The sequence below is a fragment of the Rhincodon typus genome, chromosome 6, assembly GCF_021869965.1.
Source record: "Rhincodon typus isolate 14 chromosome 6, sRhiTyp1.1, whole genome shotgun sequence".
In the NCBI taxonomy this organism is placed as follows: Eukaryota; Metazoa; Chordata; class Chondrichthyes; order Orectolobiformes; family Rhincodontidae; genus Rhincodon; species Rhincodon typus.
This window is the reverse complement of record NC_063337.1, coordinates 26,691,887-26,719,426: the sequence shown is the minus strand read 5'-3', so window position 1 is coordinate 26,719,426 and position 27,540 is coordinate 26,691,887. Positions and strand designations below refer to the sequence as shown.

General features: G+C 36.1%; 1 protein-coding gene across 1 annotated transcript in view; it reads right to left on the bottom strand.

Annotated features, from left to right (window-relative positions):
- Window positions 1-27,540, bottom strand: part of supt20 (SPT20 homolog, SAGA complex component) — an 82,094-nt gene that overhangs the window by 21,695 nt on the left and 32,859 nt on the right. The window contains exons 2-16 of the mRNA XM_048597908.1: window positions 26,753-26,879; window positions 26,412-26,515; window positions 24,229-24,345; window positions 22,574-22,627; window positions 22,159-22,298; window positions 21,571-21,727; window positions 21,415-21,471; window positions 19,031-19,102; window positions 16,131-16,297; window positions 14,218-14,250; window positions 14,002-14,119; window positions 12,679-12,787; window positions 11,068-11,229; window positions 4,640-4,952; window positions 697-851 (exon numbers count right to left, since the gene is read on the bottom strand). Coding sequence (XP_048453865.1) covers window positions 697-851; window positions 4,640-4,952; window positions 11,068-11,229; window positions 12,679-12,787; window positions 14,002-14,119; window positions 14,218-14,250; window positions 16,131-16,297; window positions 19,031-19,102; window positions 21,415-21,471; window positions 21,571-21,727; window positions 22,159-22,298; window positions 22,574-22,627; window positions 24,229-24,345; window positions 26,412-26,515; window positions 26,753-26,879 — 1,885 coding nt within the window. The remainder of the gene's footprint in view (window positions 1-696; window positions 852-4,639; window positions 4,953-11,067; window positions 11,230-12,678; window positions 12,788-14,001; window positions 14,120-14,217; window positions 14,251-16,130; window positions 16,298-19,030; window positions 19,103-21,414; window positions 21,472-21,570; window positions 21,728-22,158; window positions 22,299-22,573; window positions 22,628-24,228; window positions 24,346-26,411; window positions 26,516-26,752; window positions 26,880-27,540) is intronic.

The following is a 27,540-nucleotide window of genomic DNA, read 5'->3' as shown; positions in this document are numbered from 1 at the left end:
CACAGATGCTGCCAGACCTGCTGAGCTTTTCCAGCAACTTCTGTTTTTTTGGTCCTGATTTACAGCATCCACAGTTCTTTCAGTTTTTATTTAGTACTGCCCATCCAGGGGTCCAACTTGTCCACACAAGTTGTTCAGCTACCTAGGAACCAATCTGAAAGTTGACATCAGGCTCATTATCTTTGGCATCCACAACTGGTACAAATGCACAAACCTAATCACCTTGTGTTGCTGGTTAAATCTAACCCAGCATACATCCCGTGGTGCCAGCCCATCTACAGACAGCTTCCCCCGACTACTTGATCAAAGCAGAAATAAAACACATACGATGAGTTTCATTAACTTATTTGCAAAGTGCAGCAATTCCAGAATCCTTGGTTCTTTATAATTATTTTTCCATTTCAGTCCACAATTAAAATTACAGAAAATAAAATGAAACTGTCTTTACAGCAGACAATGGTTTGAATGACCTTCTTCAGAGCTGTAACACTTCTGTGACTGTGATAAGCAGTTTATTTTTTGTTTTCCATATCCATGCTGAAAAGAAAATTCTGGACTTCACACAATTCTAACCAATGTTAAGAGGGATCTTCCCAAAGTGCAGGTATACTGAAAGCAAAGACCATACAAGATAAAGAGTAATGGTTTAAAATATTTGAAGAATCTCACTGACCAGGTGTCTCACTTAGTACTAACCTGCTTGAGCTGCAGATTGCATGGCAGCTGGCAGTGAGCTTGGCACCAGTCCAGCTGGTGGTAGAATGCTGCTCAGATTTAAGCCTGAAGGAGTTATAGCACCAGCATTACTCCCCAGCATAGGATTTGAACCACTCATCAATGTCTGTGCTCCACTAGGGATGGGGTGGGGTGGAGAAGAAACAAATATATTACGCACATGCTTTTCTTTTATTTTGGTGGAAAAAACAAGTATATTATACATATGTTTCTGATTTAATGTAACTATTAGGTCACATCTTTTATCAGCATCAGTTGTAAATAAATGGGTTTAAATAAACATGCTGACTTAGTGTGAAGCTATAGAATGGTGAAATTACAAATCTAATATGGTTATAGGAAATAAATCCCAGCAGGCACAAAGTTAATGTAAATAAATCAAGTAAAAGAACTCATGTAAAGGCTGACCAACAATTTTAAGTGTCATCACAATGTGGGATATTAGTTAACAGGACAAGCAAAAATATTGAAATCTGCAATTAGAACAATTAGAACCATAGAATAACACACCAAGCAAGAAGTAACATTTAATAACATATGACTTAGTTCACACATGGAGTACAAGTGGCTACTTGTAAATCAGTTTAAATTTAAATAAAGCAAGAGGAAGCATTCAGGAAAGGCAACAAAAATATGACCATAAATTTCACATAGGTCTTCAAAATATGGATTTATTTTCATTTATTTGAGCAGCAATTTTGATAGAAACTGTAATTTCAAAATTCTCAAAACAGACTCCAAGCCTTAACAGACCTTTAATAATATCACCAAATAATATTCTTTAACAGCCATGAACCATTGCCACATGTGACATATTATTTAATATGGTTAATAGATTTTTTAAAAAATGTGTCCCGGTATCAATAATAGACTTTAATTACTAAGAAAAAAGTAAATACTAATACATATATTAACAGTAACTGGAAATAAGTTATTGTTTTCCAAACAAATTTTCTTTGTCCATTAAGACTCTGGTCTCTAGTGACTTCTGCAACTATTTGTGATGTTGGAGGTTAGAAAGGCCTGATATATCTCTTTACTTGGATGTGTATTGTTGTGCCAATAATTATTATGAAATTCAAGTGTTTTTAGATAGACATTCAAGTCTGTTCAATGCATAATCATTTATTTAAGTGAAATTAGCTCTATTCTTATTCTACACCATTGGATCAGTTCTGGGTGAGAACAGAGGTTAAAATGTTAAGTCTCTGACAAGAAAATTATTTATTAACATGATTCAAAGGGTAAGTACTTAAAAAATGTTAAAGATGTATAATACACACATAGACAGAGGACAGTACTCAATACTGGAAACACTCCTCCTTGGTCTCCTTTCCCTTCAAGACAAAATGTACTCAAAATATTTTACTTCTGGTGACAATTCCAGTTTTAACATTGATGATAAAATTTCATGGCACTTCTGCAATTTTAATATGCTGACTCAGCAGCAGCATTCATCAATTGGGATGGGGAAAAGGGTTTAACTGATCCAATTACTCAAAAAGCTGATCACTTGGAAAAGTTTTGAATTAGAAAGGGTTAAAGAATAAAGATAAACACATTGAATGGCACAAACTGTATTTGATCAAGTATACAACTCTTTCTTTAAAATAGATTTTCAATGAGTTCAGATGGATCAGTTTTGTTCTTGTAATGCATGAATAGATAATACAAAGATACTTATTTCTTCTTGTTAATACTTTATGCAACTATATTGTTAGAGTTGTAAAAAAAATCAACACTTTGTAGGGTTGTCATCATACTTTGATTGAAGATTTATTTATATACTGCCAATGGAAATAATCACCTTTTAAGAACGCCACAGATATAAATAGAAAATCGCACCATTCTTTTACTGCATGGAATAACATATGAAATACAATTGTCTTTGAGAAGGGAGATATATGGATTATAATATGAAAATCTCATTTCCAATTAAAGGGATAATGGGACTAGGTGAAAGAGATTTTATGGGAAATGCTTCTTAGTAATGAGAATGACTACAGAAGGTAAGCAATTTAATTTCCTTCCACAATCAATACCTTTTTCGCATTTAGGAATCTCACCCAATAGAGGTAACAATTTGAAACCACTTATTTTGAATTATCTGTTAAGTTGAATGCTGATTGAGGAGTGATGTGAAAAGACTTGAATATTTGATTACAAGTACTTGAGATAAGTCATCATTTTCTGAAGACACTGCTACTCTGGAGGAAGAGAACATTTTTCTTACTTATATTAAGCACCTGAAAGAGAACTAAACTGTCAAAACACTAGACAATAATTAAAAATTAAATCCAAATAACGGTTTGTAATAGTACGAAATTGGTTGCAAATATTAAATGCTATGTAAAACAACATTCTTGAACTTAGCCCATGAAATAATTATAGGCTTAAGAGGAAAACCTCAACAGGGCCAAGAAGATTGAATGAAAAATGTCAGTGGATAGGATGAAGAGAATAGGTAGGATGTACGGCTAAAGAAAATTTCAAAGAAAGTGTGGAATGAGGTAACTGAGTGATTTGAAAGAGGTGAAAAAACTGAACATAACTCCACTGGAAACCTGAAATCATTAGAATGTGTAGGAAAACAATCAGGTCAGGTAGAATCTGAAAATATTGGTTGAATTTTCTTGATGACCTGAAATATTAAGTGAATTTTGTTCTCCACAGATGTTTTATGACATGTTGGGGAGCTTTCAAAGTCTGTGTCCCCAGCCAGGGGAAACTGCCTCTCACGAACAATGTCATGTCAAACTCTTCAGAATTTTTTAATGAGGTCACTTTTCATTCTACAAAACTCCAGCTCATATAGGTTTGGTTTACTCAGTCTCTTATCAAAGCACAATCCTATTCTCCCAGGAACTAATCTAGTAGGATCTTTGCTTTATTACCTTGAAGATAGGATATCCTTTCTTAGGTATGGAGACCAAAACTATGCACAGTACTCCACGTGTGGTCTCACCAAAGCCTGTGAAACGGTAGCAAGCCTTCTTTACTCTTGTACTCTAGTCCCCTTGAAAGAAAGGTAAACACGCCATTTGCTTTTCTAATTGTTTACTGTACATGCATAGTTGTGTTCCTTGGACGAATACAGCCAAGTATCTCTCAACATCAACATTTAAGTTTCAAGTCTTTTTAAAATATTTTGCTTTTCTATTCTTATCAAATGAATACGCCTGTCGGTTCTCCACATTATACTCCATCTGTCAACTTGTTTCTCACCCATTTGTCTTTTACTGTTACTTTGTGTCCCCTTCGTAGCTTTCATAACCATCTAGCTTTATATAATCAGCTGGTTTGGGATACAATAATTTCCATCTTTTCACCAAAATCATTAACATAGACTGTAAATAGCTGAGGCCTCAGCACAGATCCTTGCAGCACTCTAGTAATTACAGTTAACTGCCTTGAAAATGCCCTATTAATTCTACTCTGCTTTCTGTCCATTGACAATCTTCAATCCATGTTAATATGTTACTTGCACCTCTATGAGCTCTTTCTTACACTTGGAAAGTTAAACCTTTCCTTATGTTTCTGAAGTCATAAAATCTCTTTAACAAACAAACCAACTGGAATAAACAAGCTTGTGGAAAAAAATTAAAACTCATCATGCAGAACCACTATAAATGCTACGAAGGTACAGCATCAAAGAGGAAGGTGTAATTTTGCTGCCATCTGCCATTATGGCATCGTGTGATATTATTTCACCCCATAATTTGATGGATTTGCTTCTGTGCTACATGAAAGATGCTGAATGTAGTGCCAGAACATGTTGTTATCAGAGTCAGCAACAGCAAAAGTCAATAACATTGAATAAAAGTAAAAATACACTTTGGCCTTATATGATTAATACAACAATTAAAATGTTTTAACAGGGTTAAAAGATGTATAAAATTCTTACCAAACTGAGCCCACTACATTGATGAAGTTGAGACCCGCTGGGTTTGTCATCACCTGGGAGGATGAACTCCCTGTTGTAATGGAAGTTACCATAGTGGAAAGAGGAATGGTCATTACTGGCAAAGCTTGACTGAGAGCCATCTGCTGTTGGGCAAAAGGGGTTAAAAGGGTCTGCGGATTGAGGCCTGATTCTTGTGTAGATGGGGTAGCTGAGGGAGTGGCTGTAGATGCTGGGGTTTGCACATCAGAAGGGTGTGGAGTTGATGAAGGGGTGTTGGTTGGTGTGGGGGTAGATGGCTTGGGAGTCCCAGATCCTGCTCATCAAGAAAACAAAAAGTGCTAGGTTATTACTTTAAAACCGATGTAGAGGTTTTCTGTAAAACTGAGCAAAAAGAAACATTTAACGTTAATGCGAAGGGGAAACAAGTTTACTCAGACAAACAGAAATAGTGACTTGCAATTGTATGTACTACTGTTAGCAGATTTCATGGTCATCTGTAAATTAGAAATCAAGTCACTTTCCACCCATTTAGTTTGAATGATATAATAGTTTAACACTGCAGCTGTAGTATATAAATAGGAAAGCTAGCCTTTGAAGATGTGTTCCACTGCCTAAATAGTTATTGGAAAAGATCAGATATAATTCAATAGCTGCAACTTTAAACCTTTGCCTATATATATCAAAATAGTTAAATATTTAATACATAACGTGACATTACACAATTAAATAGTTTAATATCATATTTTAGCTATACATGGCATGCAGTACAGAGGTGAACTAGTCTTTTACTCAGTTCTAAGTGCAGTAATCTTGTAGTTGTGATACAGATGTGGCAGTTGTCATGCATGCAAAGGAAACAAGTTGTTATATTGCAACTATTGAAAATTTTTAGAGATTGAAAAACAAATTAATATACTTTTAAGTTTGAAGTTAGCTTCTACCAAGGATAAGGATGCACCTTTAATAACAGTTGCACTTGTAGTGTTTTTAGTCTCTCCCAACAAGATTATCTTTGAAGCGTAAGAACTATGCAGTCAAATTTTATCTTGAATCACAGAAATTACTCGTAAAGCTCTACTTTTAAAAAACAACCGGAGGACAGTTTGAGAGTACACAAATTAAAGGTCTGAATAGAAATTTGAATGTACCACGTAAATTATGCTAAGTGAAAGAGAACACACACTATCTTAAGTTTAGTGTTCAAATAAGTTCAATGGGAACTCTATAAATGTTCTTCACATTTAACAAAGTAGGAAATATTTCTTGGTGGGTTTTGCAAGGAGTCAATAATTTGTTCTATATTTTCACAAGCTATGCAGGAGTGTTTGAAACAAGTAATGGAATAAAAATATCTCACAAACTCTAAAGTTATAATCCATCTGTTTAAATAAGACACACAGTCTCAAGGAATTGATGGATGCTACCTTATATTAAGCCATGAGGTTTAGGCTCAAAAACAATGAATTCACTTTTTTACACACTTAAGTAGTTGCTTTGACGTGCTGTATCCAGGAATGCAATTTCAGAAGAAAAATTTTAAAAAAAATTGACAAATATGTAAAATTAATGTAATTTTCTCTCACAATATAATTTCAGTTTATATGTTTTATTTTCAAACTGAATTCTGCACTTCGATTTTGCTTCACTTGTTACTCATCCTGTAATTGTTTCACTCCTTTAAGTCCTCCACTGATCTCGTGCACACAGCTCCAATAAACTTGAGCCCATTTTTTTTTCCCTACATGCTCACCAATCTTCTGGTTCAAACATGGATTCCAGTAATTTCATACTTCAGTCACGTTGTTCATTTTCAAATCTGCTTCAAATAATTCTAAATTTTTAGAATCTCCATCCCCTCATTTTGTTTCACATTTTCCCAAACCATCTATTTCTACACTATTTATGTACCCTCTATTTATTTCATAGATAATGTTTCTATCCATTACTTGACTCAAGCTCTGTTTCTTCACAAGTCGTGATTTCATCGAGTTTGTGTGCCTTGTTGTAGTAGTGGAATTTTCCTCTCATGCGCTGGTCAAACTTAAAAGACTATTTTCCATGTGCTTGCATCACTAAACCAAATTATTAGCTTGTCCAAATCTGCATATCAAATATCAACTTTATCAAGCCATGGCTTTAGTGTCCACACAAAGAATTTAGCCACAAAGAAGAAGATATCTAAGACAAAGATCTCTATAAGGCATAAAGACAAATAGAAGATCATATTGAGCAGTGCAGCAGGTTCAAATGGCCTAATGGCCTATTCCTGATCCTAGATTTTATATTCCACAAATCTCAAATTGAATAATTTTTAAAAATGAAAAGACTTGCATTTATATAGCGTCTTTCATGACCAGTGGACATCCTAAAGCACATGCTAGCTTGAACCCATCTATGGTCAGATGAGAACTTAAGTAGAAGAATACGTTACAGTTAATGTAACAAGCAGGGTATATATACATTGCATCCAATGGTTTTTATTCTGTTTATATCACATTTTATGTAACGAAAATGGTACAAGTCAGACATAAATTAAATATTGTGAAATAAACCAAGATACAAATTGCAGAGTAAGTTATGATGTCATTTCAAGAAATATGAAAAATCTTTAGTGATAATGGTGTTAACATAAGAACTATAAGCTATAAACTGTATTGATATATTTTCACTAACTGCTCTTTGAGATTAGATTTGTACATAAAGTTTTAGAAAGGAAATTACTAGTAAAAAGATTTCCATCTTTATTTAACTTTAGTTTGCTTTTAAATTTGCAGGCTCAACTTCAACATCCCCAGTAGATTGCTTGGCATATGATTATGTGGGTTGTCACTGTAATTATAGCTTTTAGTTATAACTTACAAATTCTCAGGAAGTAATTTCCAGAAATCCTTTGAGCTATCTTGAGCTGCACAGTTATACCATAAAATGTACATTTACAAAAGTTGAAGATGGTTTGTCTGGAATTCTCCCAAAGCAGTTGGCAAACTCATGTGACTGTCCTGGTTCAGATGTCCTGCTAACCATTTCCTTTTTGAAACCAACTCATAAGTAGATGTAAAATTAATTAATTTAAAATTAATTTGTTCCTCTACTATTTCTAAAATCTCTCTTTACTGGTAGGTTTACTTGCTTGACCAATATCTGAGGCTTACTTTGTAATTGAGGCTTGGTAATGAACAAGATTTAAGACAGTAAAGGGTTAGATTTGAGCAGAATGATGCTGGTCAATAGTCTGGCAGGAGAAGATTTGCTGTATAAATGAAGATGAATCAATTATTCTTAAATATTTTAGAAGATTCAACCACTGAATACTTATGATAATACTGTTTTCAATTTGAATATAGCTACATATAAATCTATTCACACTAATTCCACAAAGCTGCAGGTATTGCTCTACTCTACAGATGATTTGAACAGTTATATGCATGTACCCTACTGGTACATCTAAAGGTGAAAAATAAATTGTATTGTGGAAAAACATGCACTTGGCTTCATCTTGGCTTGTGAAGCATGACTCAGCATCTCTATGGGCGTACATACACACATTGGATATCAGCAAACTAACATGCATTTACATAAATGCATATACAAGGTCTTGAACGGTTTAAAAATGTGCATTGTGTGTGCACCATAAATTATTTGAAAAATTACTGAAGAGACAAATTCTTTCCACAAGTCTAACCTATATTTTCACAGACGTGCTCTTCAGTATGTTATTCTGCAGTTTTAATTTTTTTTTTTTAGTTAAAATTGTCTAGGTGTATTATAAAGTAGTTTGATACAGTTATTACAATTGAGACAGTACTGTGACTTAAGAGTCATTGAAGCAGAAATGTTGTAATGAATAAAAATAATTGCTACAAAATATTTATATTGAAATATATCACTAGATATTTATATAGTACTTTTCATGTCTAAACACTGCAAAGCACTGTATACAGTGAAATACCTTTTGAAGTGCAGCAATTGTTATGTTAACAACAACAAAGCCATTCTGTGCCAGCAATATTCCCCAAAAAGCTATGTCTGTCATTAGCTGGTACTCATCGAGTAATAGTGTCTTCCTTCAAACAGTGGTACAGAACCTTTAATATTCACTCAAACCACCAGATCAGGCAGATGGGAACTGTGTTTAACATGTCATCTAAAAATAGACATCACTCATCTGACCTGTTCTGTAGTTTTCATCCAATTTCTATTAAGTGCAGTTGTGAGACGAAAAAAAAATCATCTACTCTGCAAGCAAAATTACTGCCAACTAATTCAAGTACCAAGTTCTGTTCATCTGTCACCACCATACTTATTTATGAACATCAGGTTTTAATCTGGCAATATACAATTTTTAAAGTTCTCATTATTTCACATCTCCATGGTCTTAATCCTCGCCATCTCTGTAACCTCCTTGTGCTCTACAATCCTCCAAGGTCATTGTGCTCATCCAATTTTGACATCCTATACATTCCTGATTTTCACCATTTTTACTACTGGTGTCTGTGCCTTCAGGTGCCTAGGCCTCATGGTTTTGGGAATAGTCTATTAGGCTGGATATACAATTGGCTATTTAACAGAAAACCAGATGTTTGGATAATTGGGTATATTTTCAGGTTTCAAACTGGAACTAATGGAATACCACAAATATTAACGTTGGAGCCTCAACTATTTTCTAACTGTATTAATCACTTGGCTGAAAGAACCAATTATTTTGCAGCCTAACTGCTTAGATTACAAAGCAAGTTAGGAAAGCAAATTGTGAGGAGGACTCTAAGAATCTGTAAAGGGATATAGGTAGCTTTGAAAAAAAAAGTAACAGATGGAGAATAAAGATTAATACGACATTGTCCATTTTGGCAGGAAGAATATAAAAGCAAATGAATTAAATGGTAAGGGACGGCTGAATGTAGTAGGACATAGGGACATTATATATCCTGTGTCCTTGTATGTGAACCATAAAAAGTTAGCATGATAGCAAGTAACGGGAGGGAGAATGAAGTAAAGTACAGAAGTCTTACTACAACTCTTCAAGACACTAGTGAGACCACAGCTGGACTACTGCAGAAAGTTTGTTCTCCTTAATTAAGGAGGGATATAATTGCACTGGAGGCTTGGTTCAGAGAGGGTTTACTAAGTTGATGTGCGAGATGCAGAGCTCGTTTTATGAGGGAAGGTTGAGCAGACTAAGCCTATACTCATGAGAGTTCAGTGGAATGAGCGGTGATCTAATTAAAGCAGGGGTTTGACTTAGTAGGCTCAAAGAGAATGTTTCCCCTCATAGGGTTCCAGAATTAAGGGCTCAGTTTAAAACAGAGATTAGGAAGAATTTCTTCTCTCAGAAGTTTGTTAATCTTTGGAATTCTTTATGGCAGACAGCAGCAGGAATTGGGTTTGTTAATATATTTGAAGCTGTTTTAGACACAGACTTTTGAGGTTGTTAATGGTTGGCTATGTTGTTCGAGATAAACAGATGATTGAAAACTGAGAGTATACACTAGGTTAATTGTTTTTAGTATGCTGAAAAGAGTCAGTTAGGACACTCAGTAGGTAAGGAGGTACTGATCCGTCATGCATCATTATCAAGGAAAACATCTGTCTTGTTGCTTCGTAGTGCACTCTCTGGTCTGGATCCATTTGCAAAGTTATTGTGAGGGAGTACGAAGGGAGAAGGGCAGAAGAGTGGAGTTAAAGCCACAGTCAGATCAGACATGAGCACATTGAACAGCAGAGCAATCTCAAAGGTCATACCAGCTCCTAGCCTTATGTTTTCAAACCCTGAAGTTCCTTGTTTAAATGTAGATGCCTCTCTTTCCTCTTTTAAGATGCTCCTTTAAAAATTCTTCTTTGACCAAGCTTTCGGTCACCTGTTATAGCTCCTGTTGTGGATTAGTGTGAAATTTTGTTTGATAGCAGTCCTCTGAAGCACCTTGCAAGAATTTCCTCAAGGCGCTATATAAATGCAAGCTGTTGATATCATCTATGGTTATATTAAACAATTCCAGTTCAAATTTCTAATGCCATTTTACCACTTCTGAGGCTAATAGTTGATGTGTTTCTTTAAGTAATTTTGCTTGTCTTACAGAATTAGGTTACCTCAAGCATGTAAATTCCAATTCATTGAAATTATCACTATGTTTTATCATCAACTCTTTTATACATTCATTGTACATCAATGCTTATAAAAGGTTCAATCTATCAACCACAACACTCATTTATTTTTACTTTGACTATTTTGAGTACACAGACATACAAAATGAGGTATTATACAATTATATACATCAAACTTAATTAAATAATACATTTAAATGTGGCACAAATTCAACATTAGAGAAGGCATTCTTAGGGAAAAGCCATACTAAGCAATTTAGCTTCTTGATGTGTATATACACCACTAACAGAAAGCTAGTCACAAATATGTTGCTAGTTATTCCACTCACTTTGTGAAGAACCCACTGGAGACATTGCTGGTGGTGAGAGGATGTTCACTTGATTAAGATCCATAGAATGCTTTCTAGACAGGCTAACACTTTTGTTTGGAGGAGGAGGGGGAGTTGTGGATTTCAGGTGGCCACTTGATTGCAATGGACTAAACACATTTCCTAAAATAGAGCATGAACATATTTTAGTTCACTATTCTATTTTTAAATTAAATTTACCATTAAGCTCTGGGCAAACGGATCGTCTTAATATCCCAAGCCCCACATTTTCTTTCGTCCCTCTCTTGCTCATCCTAAAGACAACAGGTACAACATTCTCCACAAGAAAACAGATGGACCCATTTTCTAGTCCTTGTCAATCTCTCTCCCTATTTTCTACATTGCTAACATTTTGAGGCAAAGGAAAACTTACAAGCAGAATAGTCTGCTTCATCCAACCAATCTGTTCCTTTACTGATTAATTACCAACTTAGTTTCTCAACTTTTGACTTACCAATATATCCCTTTTTTTCCAAAACACAAAACAAACACCTCCAGAATACAAGTGACAGCATCATATAGTCACTTATTCTTTTTTCAAAGAAGAAATCAGCTTTGTCTTAATGCAATCAGAAAATCCTTGACAGCTCACTCAAATTGATAACGTATATTAAGTAGATTATTTATCACATTAATTGCAAACAATGTCAAATCTTGAAGAGTTTTTCTCTTTAATTTTTAGAGTTTCAAGCACACAACTGTAGTAATCTAACAAGTTGGTCCAATGAGGCATGATTGAGCAATTAGCAAGACAGCTCATTTAAAAGCAACAGCCCTGTTTTGATCTTTGAATATATCAATGGTGTGACTATCTTTGTATTTCTGGGTCCTGAAGAACAGCTTTATGCTGACTCAAAAGGCATTTACCTAATCAGACAACATCATTTTCCATGACTGTTTGCGACATGCCAAGTAGGATTGAAGATACAACAGCATTCTACCAACGCAGAAATGTAATTATTTTCATATATTGCATTTGTCTGGAGAATTTTAACAACAATGTTACAACTGGATAAAAGCTCAAATTTTATTTGCACTAATTACTTGTTGTTAACTCAATCCCATTACCATTTTAAAGTAATCACATTTATAGGATTCTTGCTTTACTAGACAAAGAGACTAGCCAAAAAGTGTTTGGCAATGTAAGAAAATTATTTGTATGTCTTTCAAGAATATCTTTCAATTACTGGTCTTCATCTTATTGCTGAGAACGTTCAACATTTTTATTTGATTTGTAAAGCCAATATATTTATTTTATCTACACTAAGAGCTATTATCATTTGGATTTGAGGGTGCCTTAATTAAAATGCAATTAAAACAGAAAGGATTGGCATGAGAAACAGAATGGACATTGGCACAAGAAAGCAGAAATGCCATGATGAAATAATAAGGCCAGTATAGAATAGTACCTTAATCCCAAGAAGCCACAACAATGTTACATTTTGATAATAAATCTTTGCTAGATGTTTCAGGTCCATTCTTCTGAAGAGTAATCATCTTCACTTGTGAATCAACATAGACATAATCAGAGATGATTGAAGTTGCAATACAAACAATCATAAAAACGTTTACCTGAAGAACTGTTACTGGCGCCACTAGGGAGTTTTATGGGTGGCGGTCGGTGCTTCACACCCTTCCCCAGTATAGAAGACTGGACAGATCCAGAAATTTCTTCAGATTGCTGCAAAAAAATAATAACATGGCTAATAACTTTGGAAGCAAAAACAAGAAGGCAGATTACTACCTAAATGGCTGTAAATTGGGAGAGGGGAGTGTGCAGAAGGACCTGGGTTTCCTTGTGCACCAGTTGCTGAAGGTAAGCATGCAGGTGCAGCAAGTGGTAAAGAAGGCAAACGATATGTTGGCCTTCATTTCGAGAGGTTTTGAGTACAGGAGCAGGGATGTATTGTTGCAGGTGTACAAGGCCTTAGGCCACACCCGGAATATTATGTGCAGTTCTGGTCTCCTTTTCTGAGGAAGGATGCTCTTGCTCTTGAGGGAGTGCAGTGAAGGTTTACCAGGCTGATTCTGGGGAAGGCGGGGCTGACATATGAGGAGAGATTGACTAGGTGAGAATTGTTTTCACTGGAGTTCAGATGAATGAAGGGAGATCTCACAGAGATTTATAAAGTTCCAACAGGAGTAGACAGGGTAGTTGCACGGAGGATGTTCCCAATGCTGGGTGCGTCCAGAACCAGGGGTCACAGTCTGAGGATTCAGGGTAGATCATTTAGGACGGAGATGAGGAGACATTTCTTCACCCAAAGAGTGGTGAGTCTGTGGAATTCATTATCACAGGAAGTAATTGATGCCAAAACAACGCATGTATTCAAGAGGCGGCTAGATATAGCACTTGGGGTGAATGGGATGAAAGGTTACGGGGAGAAAGCAGGATAAGGTTAATGAGTTGGACAATCACCCATGATTGTGATGAATGGCGCAGCAGGCTCAAAGGGCCAATGGCCTCCTCCTGCTCTTATCTTCCGTGTTTCTATAAAATTGCTGACTGACAGTAACACAATTACTTTGGTGTATTAATCAACATTAAAAAGAGCTGTCTTTTCAAGATCAAATCAGTAGCTATAAATAAATATTAGTTTGTTTTAAAGGGAAAAGGTACCATTTTAGGGTCGAAATTAGGCGCAGTAAAGGTTGCATAGCTTCACAGAGACTTATACCAGAGACAGGCATAATTATTTTATGCTCAAATTCAACTTTGCTTAGAAACCACAAAGATTTTTGAAGGTGAGGTTCTGTTACACAAAATAATATAAAGAAAAACTAACTTTAATTAGAATTTCACTAAGATGAACCATCCAAAAAAGTAATAATGCTGAATTCAAACCAAATATAAATTCACACATTAAAACTGAAAAACATACAATGTAAACTCACCTCAATTTCTTTCCCAGGAGACAAGTGACTCTGGCTCACTGAGCCAGCTGAATTGTGAGAAATCTTCACTGGGCACTTGGTATCCTGCTGCAAAACCTCAAAATACTGCCTTACAAATCTGCAGATTAACAAGATGGGTTTTAATCACCAAACCCTTATTATGAAAACTATAATATACAATATGTAGAGAAGGACTGAAAAATTCAGGGCACTCACCTGTCAGCTTCTGCTTTTGTACCTATAGGGAACCTGTTGTACAAAACAACGTTTTTCAGTTTGGATTTGTGGAACCATGATTCAAATGCAAACACACTTCTGTAAGTTTGACATGATCAACTCTGACTTAGAATGCTATGGGTTCAAGCCCTAGTTCAGACGTGTTCATAGTCACCAGCCGAGAAGTAGTGAGGTGCCATCTTTTAATAGAATGTGAAGCTGAGAATTCATATGGGAATCAGGTGGATTTAAAAGAACCGATGGATATTTGAGGAATAGTGAAGTTAGTTCCTGGTAAACATTTTTCCCTCAAATACTAAAAAGAGAGAGTCATTCATTTTGTGCATGTGGAACAAATTGACTGCTGACCCAGTCTAGGACAGAAGTGGTGGAATTTCAAAAATACAGTTGATTAACTCGAATACATTTTGGACTTTTCTGAAAGGTTTCATAAACCCAAGCTTATAAGTTTCTATATTTTAACATGATATATAGTAACTACAAAGTATTTTTGCTTTGTCATATAACCAGAATGACGCTTTGATCATTTTTAATCTCACACCTCTGGCAATTCTTTGTGACATCATAAAGCGCAACAGTTTCAGAACAAAATGATAAATTGCATTTTCTGGCTGAATAATTTTCTAACCTGAAACAGTTTAAAAGGAATCATTAGGGTAAATATCAAGCCTCCCTCCTAACATTTAAAACTATTGCTTAGAGGCAGTGGACAGCATTCAGTTTATAGCTTTCTCATGTGGCAATGTAGACAACAGTCAAGGATGGGAAGGGAGAGGTGACAGAAGAGGATAAGAAGGCAATGGTTGTTTGCGATGGTTGGGGACTGGAGTACCTGTTAAAGAAGGAATGACCGGCAGGGTTAAGTCAGGGTCACTCAGATAGGAGAAACAAAAGGAAGATTCTCAGGGTGAAGATTTAGTCAGCAATGAGCAGTACCAATAATGCAGAAAAGCAGGTGGGGAAATTTGAATCTGTCCCCTCTCTTCCTCCTTGCTTTTCTTTTTAATACTGTAAGGCTTTCCCATTCATAACAACTCCATTTTTTGAAACAATAATCATTGCCACCAAAAGCAGTTCCTGTTGCAATACTTTTAGAAATATTCAAAATGCCCAAGTAGCATAAAACTGGCTCCCACTGCTAACACTGGGACCCCTGAAGACCAAAACCAAATGAACCTAAGGTGGTGGTACCATGAACAGCACATTGTTTTGTCGGTCCTTAAGTTCCAAGGCAACCACAGGCTAAACCTTGAAGGTGAGAGATCTTCAAGGTAAGTATAGATAGTGAGGCTTTAAACATTACATTCGAGCCTGCCAGAAATAATATGACATACAGACATACAAGAAATGCTGCACACAATATTTTATATTTACTACTAGTAAGTATCGCTTATGGCAAGTCAGTATATTCTGTTTTAAATTAAAATAAAGAAATATATAGGAACTTTAATCAGAACTGATGAAAAGTCACAGGCCTGAAAAATTAATGATGTCTCTCTTCACAGATGCTGCCTGATTTACTGAGTATTTCTGGACATTTGTATTTTTATTTTTGTTCGCAAGTTAAGTGTTGCTTCAGTATACTATTACAGCTCATGTGCATTAAATTACTCCTTTCACCAAACCTAATATTGTAATTATTAACAGCAGATCACTCCACAAAAGATGTTCAAACTGTAATTTCATCATTTGATTGATAGGAAATACATTAAAAACTACTCCCTAAAATTTCTTTCGACACCGTTCATTGGTGAAATTATGCTTTTGGTCGTGTCTTTTAAGAAGCACAAAAAATATTTACTCCAAAACAATTATTTTGTATTCATACAGCTTACAATTCAGTCCCAGTCCTATCTATTCTCTATCCTATGGTGCAGCAAACTTCTACTTACGGGATATGAGTTACCAAGTGTTCGTTTTCTTCCTCTGGTTTGGGGTCCTTCGTCATTTGTATCTTACCATAAAAGAGGGGATCATCTGATGACTGGTAAATTATTAACTTGGAGGCATGAACTTGTTCTGTTCCTTCCCACTCAAAAATATATTCATCCTTTGCTTCCTGAAAGGATTCAATAATTAATCCTTCTTAATGAATAAATAAAATGTAACATTAGAGAGCACAAGAACAGATGAGAAGGTAAGTTTTACCACCGATTAAATCTCTCACTAAAGGTTTTGTGGCACAGTGGGAGGCAACACACATGTAGAAGATCTGGGTCCAAGACCTACTCCAGGATGGAGGGCCAAGGAAGATGTGTTCATATTGTGGCCAAACAGGTTGAGTATCAACTGGTAAATCTTTCCAACTCTGAAGTTTTAAATATATCATTACTTTCTGGGGTCTTGGACTTTAAACTTGAGGCAAATGGGGTTTTGATTTTAGTTCCATGAAGGTGACTTGTTTTTTCAGAAAGATCAGAAAGCCATTTTTAATAGCGAGATCAAAACGGCACTTTCAAGAAATGTAACTTAATTCAACTTCAACCATGATCTTAGTGAATTGCAAAGTAGGCTTGAAGGGCTGAATGGCCTACTCCTCCTCCTATGTTCTAAAGCTTTGTATAAACTACATGGGGAGATAATTGCTGAAGTGTTTACTAGGTTGAGATTGCATGACCTATTGAAAGAGAGGCCAGGGAGTACAAACAGGTTCAGTTCAAAAGAAGGGAAAGATACATACCAGCAGAAAAGCAGCTTAGGTTTATATAAGAATTAGGAGCAGCAGCAGGCACTACAGACCCGTTAGCCTGCTCCTCCATTTAATACAATCATAGCCAATCTCATCTCTGCCTCAGGTCAACTTTCCTGCCTGTTTCCCATAATCCTTTAACCCAATATTATTTAAAAATCTGTCTGTCTATCTCCTCCTTAAATTTATTCAGTGTCGCATTGTCCACCACAGTCTGAGGTAGTGAATTCCACAGACTCACAATCCTTGAGAGTAGTAATTCCTCCTCATCTCAGTTTTAAATCTGCCATTCCTTAACGTAAAACTATGACTACTCATTTTAGATTGCCTCACAAGGGAAAATATCCACTCTGTCTACTTTGTCAATCCTCTTTAGCATGTTATTTAAATTATTCTTCAAAACTCAAGCTAGTATAGGCCTAAACCGCTAACTCTCTTCACAAAACATGCCTCTCTGGAATCAATCTAGTGGACCTTCACTGAACAGCAATTACATTCCTCCTCAAGTAAGGCGACCAAAACTGTATGCAGTACTTCAGATGCCGTCTCACGCCTTGTATGGTTGCAACAAAACCTCCCTACTTTTATACACCATTCCTTTAGCAAATACCAAACGTCTATTTGCCCTCCATATTTCCTGCTGTACCTGCATACTAGCTTTCTGTCATTCATGCATGAGGACACCTAGACTCTGTATCAAAGCATTTTGCAGTTTTTCTCCATTTAGATAACTGGCATTTTTATTCTTCCAACCAAAATGGATAACCTCACATTTTTCAAGTTAAATTCCATTTGCCAAATTTTGTCCTATTCGTCTAACTTATTCATTTGTAAATTTCTTACCTTTTCAGTGCAACTTAACTTTTTTTGCCTATTTTAGCATCATCTGCAAATTTGGTAATAGTACATTCTATCCTTACATCCAAGTCAAAACTGCACACAATGTTCTAGGTGCCGCCTCATGAAGGTCTGTATTTTGTTAAAAACTGAAATAACTGTGAATGCTGTATATCAAAGGAAAAGCTCAGCATGTCTGGCAGCATCTGTGAAGAGAAATCAGAGTTACCACTTCGGGTCCAGTGGACCCAAAATGTTAACTCTGATTTCTCTTCACAGATGCTGCCAGACCCCTGTACTTGGTACTCCAAGACTGAATTCTCAGCGGTCATTGTGCAACTAAGTAAAGTTACACAACTCAATAACCATAGAGGAAAAAAAGAAGTCAACTCATGTAATCAATGTAAACTAATGTAATCAATTAATAAATCTATTAACAGATCAAACCAATTCATAAGTCAGTCAACAAATAATCAAGCTTAAACAATTATGTGTCACCTTCTGGAACTGAACACTGTCAAATTAAGTCTAAAACATAACAAGTAATTTTTTCAGAATATTTATCCTAGTACTGAGACTTAAGTGCCACATTGTCTCAGCCTTTCAAACTCCACCAAATTGTTGCTTCTCCATCAGAAATATAGGAATAAGTATAGTGTTCATTTTTGCATATCCTCTACAAGAATGGTAGGTCACAACTTTTTAGGGACAGAATTAATTCATAAATATAGCTATCAGCATTTGAAACAGAGACTTGTATTGAATAAGAATATTTAAACACTGCTGCCCATCACATCTCCTCACCACAATACGCCTTACCATATATACTTCTTTTGAGCTCATTCTTCCATTTAAACAATCAATAAACTTAAACCAGTTGTCCAACAGAATAGTTTCAAAAATATTACAATTGAAATCATCAGCTTCTGTAAGATGGTCAAATTATTTTCGTAAGTAACCAAGACCATTACCAAATAAAATGCCTTGAACCTCAATTATAAAGATGTTTGTAACCACCCCTCATTTTTTTATAATGTGTGTATTTACTTCAAATTTGTAATTTCATTTTTATAATTAAAAAATCGTGAATAAAATAATTCCAAATATTTTCACTTTCAAAACATCCTTACAACTGAATTAGAAGAAGGCATTTCCATTTTGTCCCACATTCCCAATGTATAAATCTTTGCAATGAGAAGAACTGTAATTGGAAGTTCTGTTGGTGTCAGAACAAGTTCCACAAAGCCAAAGAATCGAGGTACATACATGAATTGGCCAGACAGCTGTTTGCAAGTCATCAGATTTGCTAGCTTTTTCCACTTTTGCATACTTTTCCACCTAAAGCAAGAGCAAAATTTGTATCCAAAATTAGTGGAAAGAAAACAGAAGAGCTGTAAGAAACCACTGCATGAATTACGTTCTTGCTGCCACCACAAAATTTGAAAATGTTAAAACTCATTCAAAAGCTGTATTTACAGCTGATAAACTACACAAAGAGGGCCATCAAACTGTATGCAAGTTAATGACACAGGCTCAATTTCCCAGATGTCTACTTAAAGGCTGGTTTTGTGGGCTACAAAAAGGCTGAAATTCCTATGAAAACTGCAAAACTGAACAAAGGACTATTGTATATCAATAGTACATTGTACATCAATAAGGGACTCAAAGATTTTGTTGTCAGACTCAGGTAATTTGTTGCATGGATTAGATTATGAAAATTCAATTTTATAGCATTCAGCTATCTGACTTTTGCAGAGTTTAAATTTTAATATTCAACAACAGCCAAGTTGGGGAGAAAGTTGACTCTGAAGCAGTCAACATAAAATAGAGAGGAAGTTGTGTAGTGGTAACATCATCAAACTAGTCATGCAGAACCACAGTTTAATGTTTTAGGGACACAAGTTCAAATTCCACTAAGGCAGATGGTGAAATTTGAATTCAATAATATCTGGAATAAAGAGCTAGCCTAGCAGCAACCATGTAGCCACTGTCAACTGTCATATAAACTCAGCTTACAGCAATAATGTTGACTCTTAGCTGCCCTCTGAGAAATTAGGGATGAGCCATAAAACCCATGGGAACTACTTGTTAGATATCAGAAGGTACTGAATACATGGGCTTTCTTGTTGGTAGCTGAACTTGTTGGAACGGGGGATAATGACTAACAGAAATCTTAAATGTCTTTACAGTTCAATTATTACTAATAATGTGTAATGGCTTCTCAAAATGGCTCTTCTTTGTTTCGGATGATAGTTTCAACATCTCGAACAACAAAGTGCTGGTTTGTTCTTAGATGGTGTTACAGAATTCCACAAATAGTAGAGGTGTACATTTTTGGTGTAGGAAATGAGTTAGTGTCATCTGACCATTATAATTGACAGTGCTATAATTGGTACACTAAACTTATCTTTATTTGTATTTCTACTGTAACATTATAGAGATATAAACATTTGATCAATATTAATAATATAAAGCTTGATCAGTAACATCTTTTCACAACTTTAGACATCTATGCAATAGGACAGGCAATGGCCTGGCGGTATTATCGCTAGACTATTAATCCAGAGACCCAGGAAATGTTCTGGGGGCCTGGATTTGAATGCCGCCTTGGCAGATGGTGGAATTTGAATTCAATAATAATCTGGAATAAAGAGTCTAATGATGACCATGAAATGATTGCCAATTGTCAGGAAAAACCCATCTGGTTCACCAATGTCCTTTGGGGAAGGAAATCTGCCACTCTTACCTGGTCTGGCCTACATGTGACTCCAGATCCACAGCAATGTAGTTGACTTTTAACTGACCTCCGGGTAATTAGGGATGGGCAATAAATGCTGGTCCAGCTACTGATGCCCACATCCCATGAATGAATGAATAAATAAAAAAAAACACACTTTCTAGTAGAGGAGTGCTACCAACTCTTGAAAAAGCCCACAAAAAGTTTTTGGGTGAAAAAGCAACACAGTCTACCTAATGATGACTACTATTCTGTGACCTTATGTCAAGCACAACAAATTACATCTTTTTATCTTGCACATCACACCAGATTATGTATGAACCACAAATTACCAGCCATGAAAATTGATAATAGTATAGTGCCATCAATAAGGCATCTCAAACCTTATGAACCTCAGGTATGATAGTGTATATCTCTAACTAATGAAATTAAAAGTAGAGAAAGGAACAGATCCAGCAGTGATGAAGGCAACAGGTGGAATTAGAGCCGGAATAAAGAATACATCAAAAAAGAGAAAGGACACAAAAATATCCATATATGCATATTCAGAAAACCTCTAGGAACAGTTTACTACCTGAGAGATTGATATTGTAGTTTCATTGTTTTCTTTATAGAACTCCAATGTTGGTTAATGCGTCAGGGCCCATTACAGGGGTCTTTACAGCATGAATTTCCAATCTTAAAATGGCTATAGACAGATGCAACCCCAACAATGTAAATAGTACACAATGCTGTTTTTTTTTTCCTGTTTTGTCAAAGCTAATGGCAAGTTCTCTGGCAATCTGTGGTGAAGTAGCTCTTTACCACAAGATGCTGTTTTGTTTGATTTTGTTTATACACTATTAATAGCATGTGTAGTGAACCTTTTCCCACTGATTTTTGGGTAATTACTGCACAAAGGAAGCACACTTACATCAATTTCAGATGGCACTGTGAGCTGGCATGGATTTTGCTTCCACATATCAACACACTTTAAAAAAAGGGAAAATATTTCTTATTAGAAGTGTGTGTAACAAAAAACAACAAATGAACACAAACATTTATTTTTGAAAATAAAAAAGCAACATACACTTCCAGCTTTTGAAATTTTAAGGTCAATGTGTGGTGCTGGCTTTCTTTCTTTTCTTCTTTGTAGATAATCAAACAGTTTAAGATGAGGTGGTGGTGTGAATTGGGCTATCTCCTGCTGTCTGTTCAGTGCTGGCCGAGAATACCGCTTCATACACCTAGTGAAAGTAGCCACAATCGACACATATGATGATTCAAATTAACAACCAGTGAAGAGTTTAAAAACATATTGTACTATACTATGCCACATATGCGAGCAGAATTACAGATTACTGCAGTCAGAAACTTCTTGCAAATTTGTGCAAATTATCAATGACAGTAAGTCTTGCTGTCTAGATACAATCAGTTAGCTTTACTGGTCAACTGTTGCAGCAATTGGTTGTCGATAATCAAAAAATTAAAGCATAAATTTGTCTTTATATAAAACGTTAGATAAATCTCTAGTCCAAGCAGAATTTCAAATTATGCTGAGTTTTGAAAAAATATATTTTCATAGTCAGACAGCTTTAAATTGGAGTAAAAGAGAGGTTTTGAAGGCTGCAGCATATTAAAATAAAACTTTACTACATGATAGTTATCTAACACCCACCTTTTCATTGGCCTAGTATTCATCTTTTGTTTATTGTAGAGAAGTCTGTTGGTTGTGCATGTTACAGTGAAGGAAGGGTCTAGGCAAAGAGGCTCTGATGTATGGAGCACCAATTGGCTTTCAAGGACAAGTTTATCATCCTGTAACATGAAAATGATCAATTTCACATAACATAGTTGTACCTGTATTGATTTTAGCTTAAACATCGCATTACGCTGACTAATTAATTTTTCAGTAAAGTGGCTGCACCGAACAAGTGCATCGTTTTACCGGAGGGAAGTCCTAGAAACTGCATTCAGATTTTGTTTCACAGCATTCAGGAACAATAATTATATACAAAAGGTTATAAAATTAATACTTCTATTAAATCACTTCTATGATAGAGAAACTTTGAGTTAGATTCTGCACAATATACCTGTGTCCATTTGTGGTTGTCACTTGTTATGGCATGTACATCACAAATCAATGTCTGCAAAAAAAATATAAAGTTTGAAAACACCCATATTTCACAGGTTAGGAAATTATATAAGTTCAAGATGGGCATCAGGCAGGCAAGCTGAACATAACATTAAAACTAATATAAAAGCATGATAAAAACTGACTGACAATAACCTTATGCAAATTAAGATAAATAATACCACACTAAGTTAAGCATTTTAAGCTTTTGTTCACTTTGACTTACAGTTAGGCTTGAGAAAAATTCATAAATTGTCATTATCTTATTTCTATTTGAGAACTGATTACATTTGTGCAGCGACCTCACATCTGTATTTCATCTGACTGCAATGAACCAATAACAATATTACAAGCTGTGGCATGCTGGCACAGCATAAGCATAAGAACTGGATGGGGTACTTTTAGAAATTCATTCTTGGGATATTGTCCTATTGCCTATCTACAGTTGTCCTTGAGGAAAAGGCATTGAGCTGCCTTCTCAACTGCTGCAGTTCATTTGGTGCAATTATATCCCCTTTGCTCTTAGCAAGGGAGATCCAGGACTTTTGACCCAGTGACACTGAAGCTATATTGGTATATTTCCAAGTCAGGATGAGGGGGTGGCAGGGAGAGAAAGGTCTAGGTGTTGGTATTCCCATGCATTTGTTGTCATTCTTCTAGATGGTGGTTGAGTGTTTGAATTGTGCTGTCTAAGGATCCTTCAGCAACATCCGAGACTGGAAGGTTTCAGGTATAAGCAGAGACTGGATAGGCTGGGATTTTTTCCCTGGAGCATAGGAGGCTGAGGGGTGATGTTATAGAGGTTTATAAAATCATGAGGGGCTTGGATAAGGTGAATAACCGAGGTTTTTTCCCTTGGGAGTGGAGTCCAAAGCTAAAGGGCGTAGGTTTAAAGTGAGAGGGGATAGATTTGAAAGGGAAGCGAGGGGCAAAATTTTCATACAGAGGGTGGTGCGTATATGGAACGAACTGCCAGAGGAAGTGATAGAGGTGGGTACAATCATAACATTAAAAGACATTTGGACAGGTACATGGGTAGAGGGATATGGGCCAAACAGAGCAAATGGGACTAATTCAGTTTAAGAAACTTGGTCGTCATGGACAAGTTGGGCTGAAGGGTCTGTTTCTGTTCTATGTGACTCTATAAACCTATAACACAACTGAAATACAGAGTAAATCCATACTGCAGATTTTGCTATAATCTTCAACTAATACTATTTAAAGGACTATTTGAAAACTCATAGGGCAGAACATGAACTACCACAGCTTAACATATCATGATTAAGTAGTAGTGAGGTTCAATAACTGGCCATAGTTTTCTGGGATCTTTAGGGTAATGAGAGAAAAAAAAATCATTTTTGGATTAACCTATCTAGCAAAGTGTGTACACAAAAAATCTGCTTCAGTTCTACCCCCTGAAATAGCTACTGTATACTCGCAGTGTTTCAGAATATTCCAGCACAAAAAAAATGCCTACTGCAAAGACAGACAAATAAAGGGTGGATTTCAAGAACTATTTTGGTATGTCATAATACTAACTTCATGAAAAGTGGTGTGTGAGATATCATTGTGAGGTGCAGGGAACATTGCACTTAACATAAGATAATCTATTACCTGCATTGTGGGCCGAAGCAATATATGTCGGCTTTGGTATGTAGGTGCTTTCACGTGGCCAGACTGCCGATAATCTCGTACTTCAGCTACGACACATCCGCAGTGGAAAATGTTCACCTAACAGGAAAATAAAATTTTAACTGAATAAAAATGGTCAACATTCATTAAACAAATTGGTGGGAGTTTTATGTCGAAAACAGCTTCCAAGGAAGTCGGATCAAATGACTTGAAGAAATCAATGCATGGGTTTTGTTTTAGAAATAATAGCAAGGTTATTAGAACTCATCATGATCAAACATTAAGTCAGACAACCTTTTCCAACAACTATGTATGCACAAACATAGAAAGCAGGAAGTTGCTCACTGTGTTGACCAGCTCCCTCTGAAGTTTCACTTTGATATTATCATGCCAAGAGATACAATGTTCAAAAACATGAAATGATGTAAAATATTGATATTATCAATATCCACTAATTAAGCCAGAAGAAGTTAGGAATTGTCCAGAAACAGAATTTTTAAATGATGTGCTTAGTCTTAATAATTGCCAAGCAATCTTTTCAGAATTGAACATTTTCTTACAACGAAGATTTGAAAACCACCATGCAATTATTTTCTTTGTCCCATCTCTCCTTCAATTCCATTTTTTAAAAATTCCCTTTAGGTCGTCATCAACACTGCATCAACAATTATAACTACAGATCCTGGTTTCCATAGTGTGTCAACTTTGTTCACAAAGGACACAGATTATCTAGCAAAGGCAGCATGCTGTTTTGGATTTCTAATGATGAGCTGTTCCAACATAAAAGTCCATAAAAAGTCTGTGGGGATCTATTAGGACAATGAGTGTCTGGAACCATTTGCCAATCAAGGACCATGACATTTGGGTTCACATCTTCAAGGCATTCCAAATCCTTAGCTAGCACTGGAATCAATGATGCACTTAGTCGAAGGAAGGTCCTTTGTCATTCAAAGTTATGCCATTAAAGGGCAGATAAAACAACCAGCAATTATTTGGTAGGCATTGATTCTTTTAACTCAGAAACTGTCTTTGCATTCAAGGTGCAAGTGAGGTTTTAGAGATTAAATCTTTATGTTAAATACTTACATATATTGGTGTAGAATTTGCCAGATTATCAGACTGTAATTTCTGAAAGGACTACAACAATAACTTCATTATCTGAAACCTGGCCTGTGCCTGTTCCTATTTGACCCTGTCATTCTTCTTGCTCAACCAACTTGGCCTCTGAGCTCTTTGCGTAACCTAGCAACCATCACCAACTGTCAGACTGCTTCTATATCCACTCCAGTTTAAGCTCTAATCAGCTGCTCACAACATGGTGTTCTCTTTGTGCTTAACCGCCACATACGCACCCTCCGTTGTCCTACTACAATGAACCCACAGGTGCCAGTGGCCAGTCTGCCAACCTGACCGTCAATGGGTCACAGTTCAGGTTGTTAAGTGAGCAATTAATTCCCCATAATTTTTTTTTGTGCAGGCTGGTGACTGGTGTAGGGGGTGCATGGAAACTGCTATCCATAGCTCACCACTACCCTCAATGCTAAAGCCCCCACCCCCAAACCTGACCACCCATGCCCAGAGTCTATCTGCCAATTTGGCTTTGGTGAGAGATCAACACACATCTCAAATTCAACATTCAGCCCTGTATACCTCCTCATTACTGAAGTTCAGCACTGGCAGTGCCCACAGCTGGCTACTGGAGAGCTGCCAGTCTTAGACTTAGGTTCTCCCACCCCAGGCTTTTAACCAAGTCGAGGGTAGGGAGAAGGAGCAGATTCTCTGGCCCACATCAGCTCATGGACTGGGTTTGTCTCAAAGGAGCAGAACTCAAAATTCTAACCTCCTAATATCCCTTCACCGTCAGGCCTTCTTTGCCACTGAAAGGAACTATTTTGGGACTGACTACAGTTTTAGGTTTGGGGTTATTACAGGTTTAGAATGGAATCTTTGTGGGCAAATCAGATATCAAACTGGTTGGATTGCCCAGAAAGCTTTGTTCAAAAGTGTCATCAAAAACCTAAGAGATCCAGGCAGAAGACCTACTTCACAAAACACACTTTCACCACATAACAGGGAACTTTCTAATAACCCTCCACAAAGCACTGCACTGGAATTGTTTGGATTAATTTGATTACATCGTTTCTTTGGTATGTGTTTTATCTCACCTGAGATTTTTCCAAAAGGTCTACAAGAATTGGTGGTAGTTCCTCTGCATCCAAGTATTCTAGTAACTCTCCCTCCTCATAAGGCAATCGGATTGTTTCCGAATCTGAAGTTAGCAAAGATTTAAAACTAAATTTCAATATAAAAATAAACAACTCAGAACATCTCTTTTTACACAAACAGGCAACAGAATATTCTCCAACAACTGCATCTAGATATTTTTCTATATCTGCAATAAAATTGATGAAAGGCAGCGTCTGTAATAGTAAAGGCACAAAAAAAACTCCAAGGATATTTATAAAACTTACATAATTAACAGTCTGCAAGAATCAAACAATCATACCTGATCCATTTTTCCCCCTGAGCATTAGGGAGTAGCCTTCATTTCCCGGATATAGATTTATTACAAGACATGACACCCTTTCTTGCATAACAAGTTTTTCCAACAGGTTAACATTTCGTCTTAATTTCTGAGAATTAATCAGAAATATATATTTTGAATAAATATATCAAATTCAGTTCAATGGCAATTATCTGAAAATCACCACATACATTATGGAATTAACACACTCTCCACAAAAGTGGTGCAGCTACTTGTAAATATTGAAGTTAACATTCCATCCTATAGTGGCACTAAAATAAATAAAGGTAACAAATGCTGATAGAAAAATGCTTACAGCTGTCATGTGACTCAACTATTTTTTTCCCCTTCTCTCTATGAATTCTCTATGAATTCGTTCCTGTTGCTTCCTTGAAAGGACTTGTTTCAACAATCACTGACATCTTGTCTTGTTTTTAAAAACATGTCAGCCTTGACAACAGTCTTTAACGCCTCAATCCTATTCAATTAATTCACAACTGATGTGCATGTTAATTTCGTCTATCCTCTCTGATTCCAATTCTTGGGTTTAAGTCCAACCTGTTTCAGAGGTGTGTAACCACATCTCTGAACAGATTGATTAAAATATCTCCTCCTTGATTTCCGATCTTGTAACATCCCTGCCCAACAAAACATATCAACTTCAGTTTTGAGACAGCAAGAACTGCAGATGCTGGAGTCAGAGACAACACAGTGTGGAGCTGAAGGAACACAGCAGGCCAGGCAGCATCAGAGGAACAGGAAAGTTGATG